Source organism: Simochromis diagramma, unplaced genomic scaffold (assembly GCF_900408965.1).
Source record: "Simochromis diagramma unplaced genomic scaffold, fSimDia1.1 OVJJ01000421.1, whole genome shotgun sequence".
Lineage (NCBI taxonomy): Eukaryota > Metazoa > Chordata > Actinopteri > Cichliformes > Cichlidae > Simochromis > Simochromis diagramma.
In genome coordinates this window covers 5,146,967-5,163,915 of record NW_024387250.1, presented here as the reverse complement: position 1 = coordinate 5,163,915, position 16,949 = coordinate 5,146,967, and the positions used below count along the sequence as shown (strand labels likewise).

Below are 16,949 nucleotides of genomic sequence, written 5' to 3'. Positions count from 1 at the left end.
CAAGTTTGACGTGTTGACATGGCCTCCAAATTTCCCAGATCTCAATCTAATCAAGCATCTGTGCGATGTGCAGGACAAACTAGTCCGATCCATGGCGACGCCCCTCACAACTTACGGGACTTAAAGGATCTGTTGCAAACATTTTGGTGCTAGATACCACAGCACAACTTCAGGGGTCTAATGGAGTTCATGTTTTGAAGGGTCATGGCTGTTTTGGCAGCAAAAGGGAGATCAAGTGCATGTGTCTGATCGGTGTATATATATGTATATTATATTAATGAAACATGTTACGGTGAAGGGTTTTCTCCTATTACGTCTATATCAATCAAAGTGTGACATGTACTGGAGAGACAGATGTACTCCAGTTGACTTTGGAGTCCTGGAAAAACCATATTTTCTGTATGAATCTATCAGATACAGAAAACATGGAGGACATGCCAGCAGTTTGCAGGCATGCATTTATGCACAGCTCTTAAGGTCCCACCACAGCATTTCAGGTAGGTTGAGGTCTGCACTTTGACTGGGCCACTAGAGCATCTTGATTTTTATCTTTTCAGCCAATCTCTTGCAGATTTGCTGCTGTACTTGGGATCATTTTCCTATTGTATGACCCAGTGAACATGTGCATCATGGCCAAAGATCTCCACTGTGGTCTCATCAGTACAAAGGACATTGATACAGAAGCCTTGTGGTTTGTTCAGATGCAGCTTTGCAAACCTAAGCCATGCTGCCATGTTCTTCTTGGAGAGGCGAGATTTTCTCCTTGCAACGCCTCCAAACAAGCCATACTTGTTCAGTCTTTTTCTAACTGTGCTATCCTGAACTTTAACTTAACTAAGGCTTGAATGTGGTGAATTTGTTCACTGCTGGGATGATTGTGACATTGTGTTAGTTCACACCTGAATGCCTCAGACCAGCAAGCTGCCAAAACCTCTGCTTTTGTATAAGTGCTTATCAGCTGCACCCAGCTGCTACTTACCGTCTTAACTCCTATGGAAGCACTAAGGTTGTACTTTATTTTCACATGACTGCATGTTGCAGCAGCTTATCGTGAAGCACTCTTTGCGTTGTTATGGCTAATTTCAAGTTTTCGAATTGATTTATCAGGCTGGGAATCTCTTGATCAACCTACAGAAGACACTAAATCATACAAATGTACTGTAAAATGAATAAGAGGGACGTGTTGGATGAAATGCCTGAGCTCACACTAATGTTAAATCACGCACTCATAGTTCCCGACTCCTGACCATGCAGCTGTGGTCACATGTGGTCAGCTGAGTGAACGCATTCACACAATAATGACAACTTACAAAACTTACAGGGATTTAACACTGTGGCCTTTATAAATCATGCTGTTTTTCACACTTGATATGTGACTTTTTAGTTTATGGATTGTCTTTTTGCTTTTTTCCCCTTCTTTGCTACTCTAACTGAGCAGTCAAAATAATTTAAAATAATTAATTTTTCCACACATTTAGTCCTTTCTGGAATCACACACAGGCTCACACTCTGATGGTAGGATCAGAAGCATTCGTCCAATCATAGTTGAGGTTGTGATGAGGCTGCAGCCTATCCTAGCTTTCATAGGACAAAAGGTGGAGCACACCCTCGACAAGTTACCAGTCTGTTGTAGGGCTAACACAGAGAGGCAACCATTCACATTCACACCTGCAATTAAGTTAGGATCATCAATTAAAAGCTGGTAACTCCATACATCCTTGTGAAATGTGGGAGAAAGCTGGAGTTACACAGAGAGTTCTTGCTGTGAGTAAACGGTGCCAACCACCACATTGAAAAGACTGTCCTTATATTTAAAATTATGTTAGTTTCTCCTGTTACTTTTGAGCCTAAACAGTTAATCCAACTTAATTCTTAAACCCCTTAATTAAAGCTAAACAAGTTTGTGCTTTCATCACATCGTAATGTTTTGATCTAAAATGCACTGTGGCATTATACAGAGACAAAACTCCCCAAATTGTGTCTTTGTCCGAGAGATTAGGGATCTAACTGTCGGTTGTGCTCTGAAGGTTCACTCTTGTGCTGAAATCACGTTACATTTAATTTATTCAGGAGAAAATCACTGTCATACATCTACAAGCTAGCTAGAAAATAACGTCATGTTTTTACTTCAGGAGGCAAAGTGTACAAAAACAAGTAATGTTTCATCTTTAGGGGACAAAGTCTGAGTGACTTCATTGGAATACCAGATCAGTGAGTCATACAGCCAGTATAGGAAAATCAGATGGAGAAAAAAAAAAAAGAGGAGATCATAATCAGGTCCAAAATATAAATATGACTTTATTTCACAATCCCGAAAGAGATCAGCCATCCATAAAAGGAATGCGAAATTTATTCTCTTCTCAAGTCTAAACTGGATATACTTTAAGCGACGTACAGTAATTCAGTTTCAAAGTAAGCAAGATCACCCATTGTCTAAACACCGGTAACAATACAGTAAAAACAATATGGTTCACATACATATTTACACATTTTCTACTAAGAATTTTTCCCCATTTTTTTTAATGCTGGTGCTCGTTGTTAGTTCTTTGTTGATTAAAGAAATGGACTAAAACTGTCCCCCACAGTAAGTCGAGAGAAACATTTAGAACTGTAATTTCATCACGTGATGTTCAAAAAATATTCTTTCTAAATTTAACTCATTTAAAAAACAGTTTTACATTCATCTTTATTTGTGTGACTTTTGATAACTGCTGCAGAGTTGGGTTTAACTGTGGAAGACATTTGAACTCTATGTGGACATCTGCCCATAGTGCGCTGTTTTACTTGTACTTGACAAATTAAGGTATGTCATGATGTTGCCAGCCGGTAACGACCAGAAGAAATGAACTGAACTGAATCAAATACAGGATCAGTGAGTGCTGAGTTTCAAAAAGCACCGTGCCATCACTGTTATACAGTACATAAGCAGGTTGCGTCAATGCATGTACCTTGACATCTTGTCCTATTAGCACCAAAAGGAAGTCAAAGTGTTTAAAAGACCCAAATGCGTCTACAGGAAATGTTATGCCATCAGTTTTAGTGTGAATATTATGTCTCCATCTCTTGATTCATTCTTAAAATTAAGAGCTTTGCTTGTATGGGTAACAGAAAAATAACAAGGAAGAAATCCTGATTAATCAGGAGTTGACACCAACCCCCCTTTTTTTAGACCCTGTAAAAAAGCGTTCTGTAAACAAAGTTTTCACAAAGGTCGAGCACCCGAAATCGTCTTAGGCAGCTGGCTAAGTGGGATCTGGTGTTTGAGTGGTTTCACAACAAAAGACAAGGGAAAAGAAACAGATTGATTATTCAGCAGTGGCTAATGCAGCTTTATGCTCAAACTTAAGAGTATGGACATAAAAGCCGAGCATGATCTGTTGACATATCTGACACTTTGTGGTTTCCGGAAAGAAAAAAAAAAAAAGGTCTTCTTAGCACCAATATCATGTACAGTAGGTGTTTTAATTCCTATAATCACTCTTGTTCCCTATAAAAAACTGAATTCCTTTTCCAGAAGCTGAACGTAAGTAAAGTGCAAATGATGATAAGCACTTTACTGATGTAGCATTTCATTATTCCTCGCTAGGTGTTTAGTTTCATTAGATATGTATGTCATCTTCAATCAAATGAGTGAAACGCAATTAAGTGCAGAAATACTGTAAAAAAAAAAAAAAGGATTAATGCTAAAATGTCATATATTTCTCTGTCTGTACATACATATTCAGGCCTATGGACTGGGACCCTTTTCAAGTTAGGTTTAAAAAAAAAAAGTGCTTTTTAATATGCCATACATATCTGTGAATAAAAGACAAACTATCCAGATGTGGATATAACGAATAAACAAACAACAGACCGAGGAAGTACATTTCTTTCATCAACCGCCGACAGAAGTCAGAGGCAGCAGAAGGAAATGTGTAATGCTACATGTGACAATCTGTAGTAAAAATATGCAGAATATTAGTCTTGTTTTCTACATAATGTGATGTAATGAGTTTGCTTAATAAAGATTACAGTGAGAATGGCACCAATGTAAAAAAAAAAAAAAAAGCCAATGAGATTCATCTTCTGAAAAGAGAATTACTGGCTGAAATAAAAAGTAAATTTCTACTGTACAACATAAAAATCTGAACACATAATGCAGGTCATCGTAGAAATCTTGCAGTAAACAGGCTTACACCAGAAATTAAATATAAATCGTTATGATCAGAATAAATAATCACATCTTTTTTTTCTGTTTGTTCTGTATATAAAACCAGTTTAAAAATGTATTTTAAATGCTTCAAAGCACCATCTCTTTACAATAAAAACCGACACCGAAACTCACAGTTAAAAAGCCGACAACCTTTGGTCTTCTTCATCGCTCTGAAGGAAGAGACGAAGAAGGGCAAAGTGAACAGGTATAAGAAAAGCATGATGAAAAAAAAAAGAATAAAAATGAGAGTAGCAGTTTAAAATTGTCTGAGGTAAGGCAGAAGCACAGGGTGTAGGAGTTTTCTGTGTGTGTGTGTGTGTGTGTGTGTGTGTGTGTGTGTGTGTGTGTGTGTGTGTGTGTGTGTGTGTGTGTGTGTGTGTGTGTGTGTGAGAATGTCAAGGTTTAAAACACGTTGACTAAGACCAGCGATTGTATGGACCCGTCACTTGGGTAAGAGCATACGGGGACGCGGTGATGACCCCGTCCCTTGGGAGAGTCCATGCCTTACGTGTGGGGACATTCATAATCCTCGCCTCCTCTGTCTCCTCACCCGTTTCCTCCTCTCCCTCCACCCCTCCAGCAACTTTACTAAGGCTGCCCTCCAGCCTCAATCTCTCAGCCTCCTCCTCTCTGTCCCGTTCCCGCTTGGCCATTTTGGCATCCCACATAGCCATCCCGTGGCCCGGCTCATTTAGAGACTTATGCTGGTAGAAGACTAGAGAGATGCGGGTGGGGTGGCTGCGATTTGGCTTGAGGACTGGAGTAGTGGCGTGGAGCTCCCGCCGCGCGCACTCGATTAGGATGGAGCCGTGCGACGGGGCCACGGCGACTCCGCCTATTTCGCTGTCGAGGAAGTTGTGTTCGCTGTCTGACCACACCTCTTCCTGCTTCACTTCATCTGGTTCAAATGGTGGAGTTTGTACAGGGAAGGAGAGAGGAGACATCGGTGGGAGGCCATGACCCCTAGCCTCTGCTATGACATCTCCCACAGACCCATGGAGCCCATTGAGCCGGCTGAAGAGGCCCTCAGACGTTGGACTGGGGGAGAACGGAGAGGGAGGAGGAGCGCTCCCACTGGGAAGAGGTTTGTGCTGAGGAGAACAGTGCACCTCTCTGGGCTCAGTTTTAAAAGCACCATCATAGTCAGCAGGTGTGTTACGTGGAGGTATACACTCTGTCGGAGCACACTGGTCACCAGATGCTGGAGAATAACCATTCACTGTATCACTCATTGTCTTGTAACTGAGAACTGAGCCATTCTGTCCAAACTGGAGGCCAGGCAGGCCATGGGTGTTGGGTGAGATGACCTCCCTCTGCGGGTTGCCTCCTGGACCCACAGTGGGGTAGCTGCTGATCTGGTTATAAGTGCAGGGTTGATTCTTCTCTGGTAGGTACCTTTCCACACTAGCAGGTCTGTAAGAGCTGTTGTATCCAGCTTTTGTTTTGTTGGAAGAAAATTCATATATTTTAATGTGGTTCTATTAAAACAGCTATAACTCTTAAATGACCAGTGGCGTGAATGTACTACCTTTGTTGGGGCTTTCAACTTTCACTTTTCCAGGAGTGAGAGGAGTCACCCCAAGCTTCTTCTCCAGTCGCTCTGCTTGAGCCTTAAGGCGAGCCTCTTGTCTGATCTTACGGGCTGATTTTACCGGCTCTGCCAGCAGACGAACCTGACATGTACCAAAATTGAATTATTTAAAGCATGTTAACACTGCACACTGACCCACAAGTAAAACAAGATCCTTTTTGGTTCACTCACCTCTCGAGGAAAGGAAGACAGAACTTGAAGAGCACCACTTTGGATCTTTGCCATCTGGCCCTCAGCGTGACCAAACTCATCTGTGTCAGAGATCTTGTAAAGTGGCAGCACGTGGAGCTGCTCATCCTCTGGCATGTTACGAACTGCACGGTTGTCTTCCTTGGTTAAAGTGCAAACCTAAAAAACACCAACCCAAAGCCAAAAAGCTAAATTTTCAGCCAAACAGGATCGGTTTAATACTTCCAAACAAAAAACTGTTGACCTTCAAATTTAGATGCACCATGTAGGAGTAAATTACATGGTATCACATTCTTAAGCTTGCTTACCACGGTGCTGCCATTATTCATGTTGCTAGTGTCTTTGTGAGCGTGTGCACAGAAATCCACACAAGCTGTAACCCCAGAAAAAGGACGTCCCTCCTTCTTGCCCAGCCGGCATTCACCCCCCGCCGCCTCATATTCCACCTGTGAGACCCGAAAAAACAGGACACTAAGGAAAGATTTCTTAAAACTCTTAAGAGTCCGTAGAATAAACAGGTCCCAGAAGTAGCCTGGAGTGAGACTGTATGGCAATTTAAGGAAAAAGATTAACTGAAAATCACTTCTGCTGAATTAAGTCAAGCCCAGGAGAGCAAAGGATTACCAGAGACGAATGTGGTCGTTTCCCGTTTCATACCTGGTTTTGGAAAGCCTGAGGAGCCAGTTTCTTGTAGAGGGGAGCGACCTCGGTGGCAAGACTCTGAAGGTTGTTTTCTACCTTCAACTCCTGAAAATAAAAGCTAACACTGTTCAAAGGAACCTACTTCTAACTCTTATTGTAATATCCAACATGGTTCATCAGCAGGCAAACCTTCAAAAAACTACTAGCTTGACCTAAATAATAAGAGACAATTTTTCTCTCAGATTTTGCTGTAAGCTGTACTGCTCACTCATTGTTTGCTGCTGTAAATTAAAAAAGCACACTCTCTCACCTCCTCTCGGTAGTCACCTTGCAGGCGAAACTTCCGAGGAACTTTGCTGCGTGCAAATTTGCATCCATTGAAGTACATGCTCCAGGAGCAACCAAAGGAAAATGAAGCTCCGCAGGTGTCCGGATCTAAACCCTGGCACGCACATGTGCGACTGTAAAGAAACGGGAAATAACAAATGAAAAATAAAGAGGGAAAAATAAGTGTTATGGAGAAATAAAAGAAGGGGTACTCACTCTTCGTTGAGCGCACAACGACGGCTGGTGGGGGAGCCGTACTTAAAGAGGGTCTCTGTCAGCTCCTGGTATAGGTGGTCTGCCACCGGCCGAGGAATTCCCTCCCAGGCCAGGATGAGGATCACCAACACTGCCGAGTCGCAGTGGTGCCCTGGCCTGTGGCGGACCAAACACAGAAGCTTCTCCTCTTCACTGCCACGCCGGATCACCTGTCAGAGGACATTTAATTTATAAATACACAAACGTCAGTCACATTTGAAACTTGGATTGCAACACAGACGAATGCACTAAGCTCACTACATAGATCACTATAAGTGATCTGCCATACCACCAGACTAGGCAGAAAATGTTGTGAATAAATTTGCAATTTAATGCCTCTGACACGGAGATGGTTTTAGTTTGTCTGTTTGTTTGTGTTGTTAGAAGAAATTATCAAGAAGTTATGGATGGATTCATGTGAAAATTGTACCGGAGGTGGCTAACTTTTTGACTTGATCCACATTAAGGTCTGGTACTGGGTCCAGGAATACCTGGACGAACATTCTGTGTCATATCTAAACAAATACCAATAAAACTGAAACATGAAAAATTGCTGTTCAAGACAAAGAAAACACGAACTAATCCACATATCCTTCTTGATCTAAAGACTCTAAAGTTTATGCCATGGTTTATGCAGCCATGGCGGAAGTACGCTGTCTCAGACTGCTCGCTATGTTTAAACTTTAGTTACACAGTTGGCGGCAGCTAAAGTTTTGCCATGGTGGTGATAAAAGCATAAATCAGAGGCTGCCTTTCATTTCTTACACTAAATATACTGGCTCACAACAATGTTTACATTTACAGCAGACACATTCAGGACACAGACACCAGCCACATACCCATTTAGCTATTGGACACCCCTGGGAGCTCCTGCCTTCTTTCCCAGTGTAAACAACAACTTCCACCCTTATTGCATTTCCTTTGGCACCATACCTAAAACACAGACACAGACACACAATAAATGATAATTCTGTGCTCTTCACAAAAGAACATAAAAGTCATCGGCATAATTTCTGAAAGTTAGAATAATATTTAAAACATGTAACAGTTAATACAACTATTTTTTGTTTAAAATATACACCACTCATCACAAAATAAGACAACATCAGTTAAACTTCAGGGTCATTCTGTTCAGTTAGGAAGCATAAACCACTATGAATGCATTTAGTTCGGTGCAAATCACACTGGGGTTGTTTGATGTTGCCGTCATCACAGCATTTGTTACGGTGTCTTCAGACTCTGCTCTCATCAGCCAAGAGAACAAGATGCCACTGACAGACCTGCCAGTTCTGGTGTTCATGGGTGAACGCCAGTTAAGCTGCACTATGCTGATCTGTGAACGTGGGTCCGGCTAAAGGACGTTGAGCCCTGACGACACCCTTGTGGAGCCTGCTTGTGACAGTTTCCTCAGAAACATGCAAATGATTAGCCCCAGGAGGTGATTTTTGTCGGACTCTGGAAGTGCTCCTCCTGTTTTTCTTGGCAGAAAGGTGCAGACAGCGATCCTGTTGTTGGGTTGATGCCCTTCTACAGCCTTGTCCAGCTGCCTCACTCTTGAGACACAGCAAACCTTCCTGTGACAGCACATTTGGATGCGGCATCCTGAAGAAACTTAGCTGCCTGCAGGTAGCATTTCATGGTAGCAGCAATAACAAGGACACAAGCAAAACGAAAAACAACAGTGTGGAGGGATAAGAAGAGGGTAACGGTAACGGTGCATCTCGAGACCTCCCGTTCATGATCATTTACAATGAAGTAGGTGAAATGGGTTCACAATGGTTCATGCTTCCTAACTGAACCAAACTGTCATCCCTAAAGTTTAACTGACTTACTGTTAAACTGCGGAGAACAAGTACTCCCTTAATGTTTTTGGGATGCTGTATCTTCCCTCATTTCTAACAAAAATCTGGTAGGATGTAATGCGTTATTACTGCCAGAAGGTGGAGGTAATAAAACTAAAAGCTGTTTACCGACTTACAAGAAAAACAGTAAAATGCGCAACCAACTACCAAGCATTGGATTGAAAAAAGGTGAGATGTGGTTAGAGTACTTGGATGTTGGGCAATAGTATTTCTGCTCAAAAAGCCCATATCTAGCATGTATGGATGGCAATATGCTATATATTACACATGAGGAAGCTTAACCCTTCCTGAGAGCAACTGACAACACAAAAACCTCACAGCATTTCAAAATAAACCCTTTGTGTCTTTTAGTGAATTACAAAGGTTCGTATAATGTAACAGTGAGCAGTGGTATGTGTCCAAAAGAGCTAATTAGACCAAAGACTAAACTATTTCATTTTTACCAGCCAAGCTGAAAATATACGTTAAGTGTAGCTGTCAAATGGACTTGATGAACCACAAGTTGTATTTAAAAAAGCTGTCATCCTGCTTTACGGGCCCCTCGTCTGAGCTAGAGGAGTTTCCTGTTTCAGCATGCTGTGTGTGTGTTGAGCTATCTCAGCAGTGCTTCCTTTTAATGACATAGCATGGTTGTGATCCCGCCCCATTCCACCAAGCCTGTGGTTTACTAGTAAGCTGTGGTAGTAAACACACCCCACAGAGTGTAAACAACGCCGCTGTAGTCACTCTACCTGTTCTCCATAAGTTCCCTCACTGCAGCGACGCTGGGTCCTGCCCCAAGATGAGTATAGTAAGGGCCTTCTTCCTTTTCAATGATCTGGTCTGTGAAAGACAACAATGAATATTGGAGCAACTTCTTCAAATAGCATTCCACTGATGCGTTGCTGGCACGTTTAAAGAGAAACACAGACAACCTGTTTGATATTTTTAATAAAAACATCAGGTTAATGTTGAAATACAAACTAAATGTAGCTGGATTTCAGTTTCAGTTTAGGGTTCATCACCTTGGAGGTCTTTTGAAATGCATCATAATAAGTCAACAAGCCTCCACAAAACATTCAAAATCCTGCTCCAAATATGGCAGAGAAATGCAGCCTTTTATGCTCGATTTGGCTGTTGAATTAGGACACAGTGTATGTGTGTGTGAGTGTATGTTTGAGTCAGAGTGAGAGAAAAAAGTCAGTTTGAGGTCAAACACCAGCAGTCTCACTCAAAAGAAAACTCTAAAGGGACGGCTCACCCTAAAATCAAATACACATGTTTCCCTCTGGCCTGCAGTGATACTTAGCTTTGGTGTAAGCTGCTCAGTTTAGAAGATATCACCTCTTTCATTCTGATGTCTCACTTTACTTGAATATAATTGAACTAGATGGCTCTCATCTTTTAATGCTCTATTAGAAAGGAATTTGTCACACAACTTGTTGTCTAGTTGATTAAAAAAAATGTTCTAAATTGAGTGACTCACAACAGAGACTTTACTGCTGAGTTTTAAAATGGACTTTTTTAATGCTTTGACCATAGTGTGACTGCAATCTAATTTCATTAGACGTAGAGAAGGCAGTCATTTGTATATTTTCTATCTGTTATCGTCCAATCTGGGCAAATCTCACCAGCAACAGCTACTCAGCTTTATAAACAACTCTGCAGGCCAGAGGGAAAACATGTACATTAGTCTGTTTAATTTCAAAGTGGTTCAAATTTAATGTGATGGAAACACATGCGCTAAAAAGTTGAAGTGAAGACAGAAGCAACTCACCCACACACTGACAGGATGGAAGATCAGCCAGTTTTTTGGAAGGTGTGTTGAGCAAGTTCTTGGTAGGGGTATCCAGAAAACTCGAGGGAGACTCCAGAAAACTGTTGATGCCGTTCTTGGATGGAGTTGAGTCCGCAGAGTGTCCCTGACTCCCATCAGTGGTTGCAGACAGGACAGTGACAGGTCCTGAACTCTCCAGCTTGTAGTAGCTTTGTTGACTTAGAGGAGGGGACTGGTGAGCCCCTGAGAAGCCATTAGCCAGACCATGATGCCCAGACGTAGGGCTGAGAAAAGCTGATTTGGCTGGGCTGGTGTTAGGATCAGCACCGTGCTGCAGCCCACCACAGGGCTGCGCTACCTGAGATAACAAATGCTTTTCGTACTCTTCTGGTCCTGCAGCGTAACCGTTGCATGGATTATGTTGGTGAAGTGGACCTTTGGAAAGGGACCACGGCTGGTTTTCTTGACCGGAAATATGGTTGAACGTTGTGAGAGTGCTATAGTTCTGAGTCTGATGCCCTAAATGAGATATATTTTGAGTGTTAATCTGATGGATAAATTGCTTCCTCTCCTCCTGTGCCTCAGCCAAGTATCTCTTCAGATCAATTTGAGCCTGAGGCAGAAATAGGTTTTTCTTGTGGTGAAGTCCTGATTTACCCTGCAAGGGATTCTTCTGGTTTCTGCTCCTGTACGGCGTCTCTCTATTTGGCGTGTGCTGATTTAATCCATCAGTTTTCTTCTTTCTGGGCTTGGAAGGCGCAGCTTTTGTTTTCTTCCTGACAGGTGTTTTCTGACTGGGGGGCTGCTGGGATTTGTAGTTGTATTTGATAGCTGAAACAGGCGCTCCTTTCAAAGGATTGTTCTCTGACTGCTGGTTGTGCTGGGACTGGATGATGAAGGCTAAATTTGCCAGCTGAGCTGCCACTTCCTCTTCATCTCTGTTTCTACTCACTTTAGCAACAACCCCACCCTCCATAGACAGACGCTCATGATCCTTACTAAACTTCACATCAGTGGGGGTTTTATAACTGAATTCAGACTTAATGACAAAAGCACCACAATCCTGTTCTGACCTCCTGGAGATTGTTTTATCACTGTGTGAGCTCGCCTCCAAGAGGCTCTGCAGCTTGTTTATGCTCAACCCGTTGGAGCGCTGGATGACATTCCCTTGTCTGGCCACAGGAGGTCGTATAACTGACATCTGGTGTAGTGGTGAGCTGATGACAGAGACTTTGTTGTAGCCAAAAGCTACTGCGGGTTTGGCTTCTTGCAGGACTGTATTTGTACTCGAGGCTGATGATGGCACAGCAGTAGAAATGGGATGTTCACACTTACTTTCAGTTTTAATGGACCCTGGTGTGCTTTGAGGTATAGCTGCCAGCTGAGTCAAGGCCTCAATAGCGATAGCCTGATCAACACTAAGGTTTCTCCTCTCTGCCAAAGATTGCACGCTTGGTAACAAGACACTTGGAAGAGGCTCACTTTTAATGGGTGGGGGAGTGCTTTGCAGATTAACAGGAGTGCTTTTCAGATACAAGTCCTCTTTTCTCACAAAGTGCAAATCTGGTGCCTCTGTTTTGATGGAGTGAAGTATGGAAGCACGAGAGCTGAAGAGTTTCTCCTCCAGCCCCTTCCTCTCGGTGACAGAAAGACACACAACGGCTGCCAGCGTAGCCAGTGGGTCCTCACATACCTCATCTTCATCACTCAGCTGCGTGGTGGTCTGTTCAGTGATCCACACCCATGGCTCCTCCTGTTTTATCTTCTTTAGTGGAACTGACAAGTCATCTGGAGGAGTCATGGGTCCATTCTCAGAGTCTTTAGGAACTGCAGCTATGATATTCCTTTGAGGCTCCAATGCCATTGTAGTCCGTTTCAAAGCAGACACAGTGGTCATATTAGCACCAGGTTTAGGTTTTATCAGGTTTGCAGCAGAACCATTCTGAAAAGTCACAGAAGAGCATACTTGTTGGTGAAGTGGTGCAGTGCTGGTCAGCTCCAGCCCGGGCTCTCCTTTAATAAGTATTGGCCGTACACCTTGGTCCAAGACCTGGTCGTGGGTGAGTGAGTGGGTAATGGGGGGAGTCTGTGTATGAGGTATGTGGCCTTCCTCCCCCTCATCCTCCTCTGCTGCCATGTGGGTGTCATCCATCTGTGCTTTGCCTGTGCCATTTACCAACCCACTTTCTGGAACCACCTGAAACACGGAGACAGGGAGAGAAACAAGAAGAGAGAGGTGACTCAAGCTCTCACAGTACACAGGGAATCAGCTTGTTCTAAACAGTCACGGCACAGAGCAGAGCAGATTGCCTCTCAGCGTGGCACGAGCATCTGCTGCAGCCACTATCAAGGCTGTGGAAAATATTATGGCATTGGGAAAACAAATAATCTCCTTTTTCACAAATCTTGCCAAATCTGACCTCTAAACACAGCTAATAAAAAGTTAAACTAAGATAATTCGCAGTTGAGGCTTCGATAATGACTACATTAATATCGGAGCTCAGGAGTGTTGAGAGCAATGGACCCAAAAGTAGCTAAGAGCCAACAAGTAAACATTTGGAGTCATCCACAGTTCAAGGCTGCGCTACTTCCAGTGGGTCACTGAGGGTATGTGTGCAACATGTATGTACGTGTTGTGTTTGTCCTGGGCTTGAATGTGTGCTCCTGGGTATGCATGTGTGTGCATGCACACGTGATTATCCACACAGCTGGCCTGACATTACAGTATAGCCCCTGTGCATTGTTAAGAGGGATTAACCCACTGTGGGTCTTACACACAGTAGCTACGGCACCGCCTGACCTTCATGAACTGTGATCATACAAAGGTCAACCGTGGTGTATGGATTACCCACAAAAACATTATTAAACATGTTCTACTACAACCTGTTTAGTACACAGATAATTATTTCCACAACCTATACTATCTGGAGACGTTTTAAGGCTTTGAGTAAAGTGTGTTTGCTACTGTAGTATACATGCTCTCTTAGAAGCACTTTCTACGAGAACATGCAAAGAGTACTCTGAAATAGGGCCGCCACGATTAGTCAACTAGTCATGATTACGTCAATTATCAAAAACGTCGACGACTGATTTAATAGTCGACGCATCGTTTGAAGCTTTGTAAGATCACAAAAGATGCAGGAATAAGTAGTAGGTTTTATGAGTGTAATAACGGACTGAAACAGAAGATGGCAGCACTGCATGTACAAGGATGTCAGCTGCCGTTAAACCACAAAGAAGAAGAAGCTGTGTCCCAGAATTCATAGTGCAGCCCAGCTCTTGTGGGCAGTGTCACTACCCGATCCGTACCCCGCATGCGCGAAAGGTGTCTACTTCCAGTCGAAGTGTTTTACGAGAGTTACGGGTCAGAGTATCTGTTAAGATGTTAAGAATAATAAGTATCTCTTAACATGTTTCCAATAATGAAACATTTCAATATAATGTAGACAAAAATGAAAAATAAAAAGATAGTTACGGATCAGGACTCCCCGATCCTTACTGCGCATGTGCAAAGTCGGACTGTACAAATCGGGTCTACCCGATCCGTACCGCGCATGTGCAGGGGTTTTCTTCTTCTTCTGTTCGTTTAATGGCAGTTTACTCCCCAGTATAAGAGGATACTGCCACCTGCTGACCAAGCGAATGAACCCTATTGTAAATTGAATTAGCGTCATTACAAACGTGTGTTAAATTTGATTTAGTGATAATCGAGTGTGTTTATGCTTGTCTGTGTGGAGAGGATTGTTGGAAAAGTGATGATAATGTCCACTATTACTATAAATTGCCAGTAAACACTTCATCTGGCTGCTGAATCTTCACGTGACATATTATAAAGTCTGTATTATTAACTCTGTCATTAGGCACCATTCTTCTTATTTTACAGCGCTGTTGTTCAATCGGGGAACGCTCTCTGTTGAGGAGAAAAGCAAAAATTTGTTGCGGATACGCATTATCCATTGTTTAAATGTCCCGGTAGTCGAAAAGGAGGCAGAGCTGCTGAGAAATGCTAGGAGCTAACCGGTGCGCTAACCGTGTCATTCAAATATATTGAATGTTGCAATGTTGGCAAAGAGAGGAAGTGACGTAAGATTTGCGCATGCGGGGTACCGATCGGGTTTCCGGTACGGATCGGGTAGGGACACGCAGCTCTGTTTCCAACAATGGCGGCAGCTAGTTAGTTTTAGTATTACTTTTATTATTCTTTCTGGGTCACAAAATAAACGTTTAACATTTTCAGGGGAGAATGTAACTGTATAAACCTCAAATATCTGCTCAGTTTATCAAGACACCACATATTTTCAAAAGCACTCCGACGTTTTCGGAGACGTCTGTTACCCACTAGCTCGATAGCTAGCCGGAGGCAAGGCTCACTAGAGCCCATGAGAACACCGGACTCCCAGCAAATCGTTTTCAAACCCACCGCCGTCTTTCGCTACTCAGGTTAAACATATATAAGTCACTTGGATAACTTAAAAATGTTATTGTTTGGCTTTTTTTAGTATTTTATTTGTTCCTGAGTAAATCGGTTTGGCTGAGATTAAAGTTATAGTTTTTACACAGCTGAATAAACGTCAAGCAGACAACTGATTATCAGAAGTGTGAGATGCTCGAGATACTCCGGTGTCCTGTTATATTTTAGATAGCAAGGAGTTTATTAAACTTCATCGAAACAATCTGCAAATTTCATTAAAATTTAATAAACTATCATCTTGTCTTTATTTTTAGTTAGCACATAACTTAAACACTTAAAGCTGTAAGCTAATGATAGTTATATAAGAGCAGACGCATGCTGGTGCAATAAGCTGTACGTTTTACGTCCAATGGATGCATGATCTGATTAGTCGACTAATCGCAAAAATAATTGGTGACTAGTTGACTATCAAAATAATAGTTTGTGGCTGCCCTACTCTGAAAAAGTCAGTCATTTCTTTATATTTTGCTTCCACAGAGCCAGACTTTCTTGTAACTTTTTAAAGGCATCTTGAGCAGTAGTACTCATGTCTTTCTGAAGGTCTTTCACAGTTTTCTTAGGACAAGGGCGTCTTTTTCATTCTTTCCTAGCCCAGTCCTTGTACCCTGATCACTTTCAGTTCATGTTTTTTGTTTAGTGAACCACTCCCCTGTGAATAATTCAAGCATAAAAAGGCACCTATCTCAAGGGACCAATCAGTGCTGTGTCTACACATACCAGACAACTTTGGAAAAAAAAACAAAAACGCACACAAAAAAACCAAAGCAATTTTATTGTATTTTCAGGCATTTTGTTAGTGGGGGCCTGTTGGACAAACATGTCATTTGTTCCCATTTCCTTAGTTTCCTTATATTATCTGAAAAATGGGCATATCTTGGCATGCTCAAGAGTCAGTCCAGCAGACAAAAAGTATCTTAAAGTCATATCCTTATGATAGTGGAAATAAATTTAGCAAAGATCTGACACAGGACCTGAGAGATGCATCAGCTGATCCGTCTACTGCTAATTGAGGCATCATCAGAAATAATCTAACTGGAAGCTGTCAAGAAGCCAATGTTAAGAAAGGAGACTTTACAGAAAATGCTGAGGTATGCCAAATTACACAATTACTGGCAACTTAACGAGTAATTAATCCAAATATTTGGTTTGGTTAAAACACGGTGGAGGTAATTTCATGGCTCAGACTGATAGGATTTTGTACTGTCAGATTTGATCCAACAATCTTGAAAGCATCTGATTGGCAATGGTTTCATTTTTCCTCATGACAATGATCTCAAACACACTGTCAATGTAGTGAAAGCATACTGGGATGGAAAAAAAAAAATCAGTCATGGATTGGCCTCCTCCTGACCAAGACCTCAACATTATTGTAGCAGTAGGATCATCTTGGCAGACAATGGCAAAAAGACAGCCAATATCCAAAGAAGAGCTTTGAATATCCTTCAAGAAGCCTGGAGAACTATTCCTGTAGACTACTTAAAAAAGTTAGAGGAAAGCTTGAGAGTTCAGGTTGTGTTGAAGAATAAAGGTGGTCAGAGCAAGTATTGACTTTGAAGGTTATTAGAACTGTAGGAATTTTTACACAGCACTGTACAGCTGGCAACTGAAAATATGAAAGCCATCCTTAGTTTTTACATCTTGAATAAACATATGATCCACTGAAG

General features: G+C 42.1%; 1 protein-coding gene across 7 annotated transcripts in view; it reads right to left on the bottom strand.

The window, feature by feature from the left end:
- Positions 1-2,273: 2,273 nt before the first annotated feature.
- tet1 (tet methylcytosine dioxygenase 1) overlaps positions 2,274-16,949 on the bottom strand; it is a 39,647-nt gene continuing 24,971 nt past the window's right edge. For 5 of the 7 annotated variants that reach the window (XM_040001699.1, XM_040001695.1, XM_040001702.1 and 2 more), the window contains 10 exons: positions 10,815-13,011; positions 9,790-9,880; positions 8,036-8,129; positions 7,158-7,366; positions 6,925-7,075; positions 6,630-6,719; positions 6,281-6,418; positions 5,955-6,131; positions 5,721-5,865; positions 2,274-5,627 (listed from right to left, as the gene is read on the bottom strand). In XM_040001699.1, the coding sequence (XP_039857633.1) occupies positions 4,609-5,627; positions 5,721-5,865; positions 5,955-6,131; positions 6,281-6,418; positions 6,630-6,719; positions 6,925-7,075; positions 7,158-7,366; positions 8,036-8,129; positions 9,790-9,880; positions 10,815-13,011 (4,311 nt within the window). In that variant the 3' untranslated portion in view covers positions 2,274-4,608. The remainder of the gene's footprint in view (positions 5,628-5,720; positions 5,866-5,954; positions 6,132-6,280; positions 6,419-6,629; positions 6,720-6,924; positions 7,076-7,157; positions 7,367-8,035; positions 8,130-9,789; positions 9,881-10,814; positions 13,012-16,949) is intronic. The other 2 variants (XM_040001697.1, XM_040001696.1) reach the window with 2 other exon arrangements.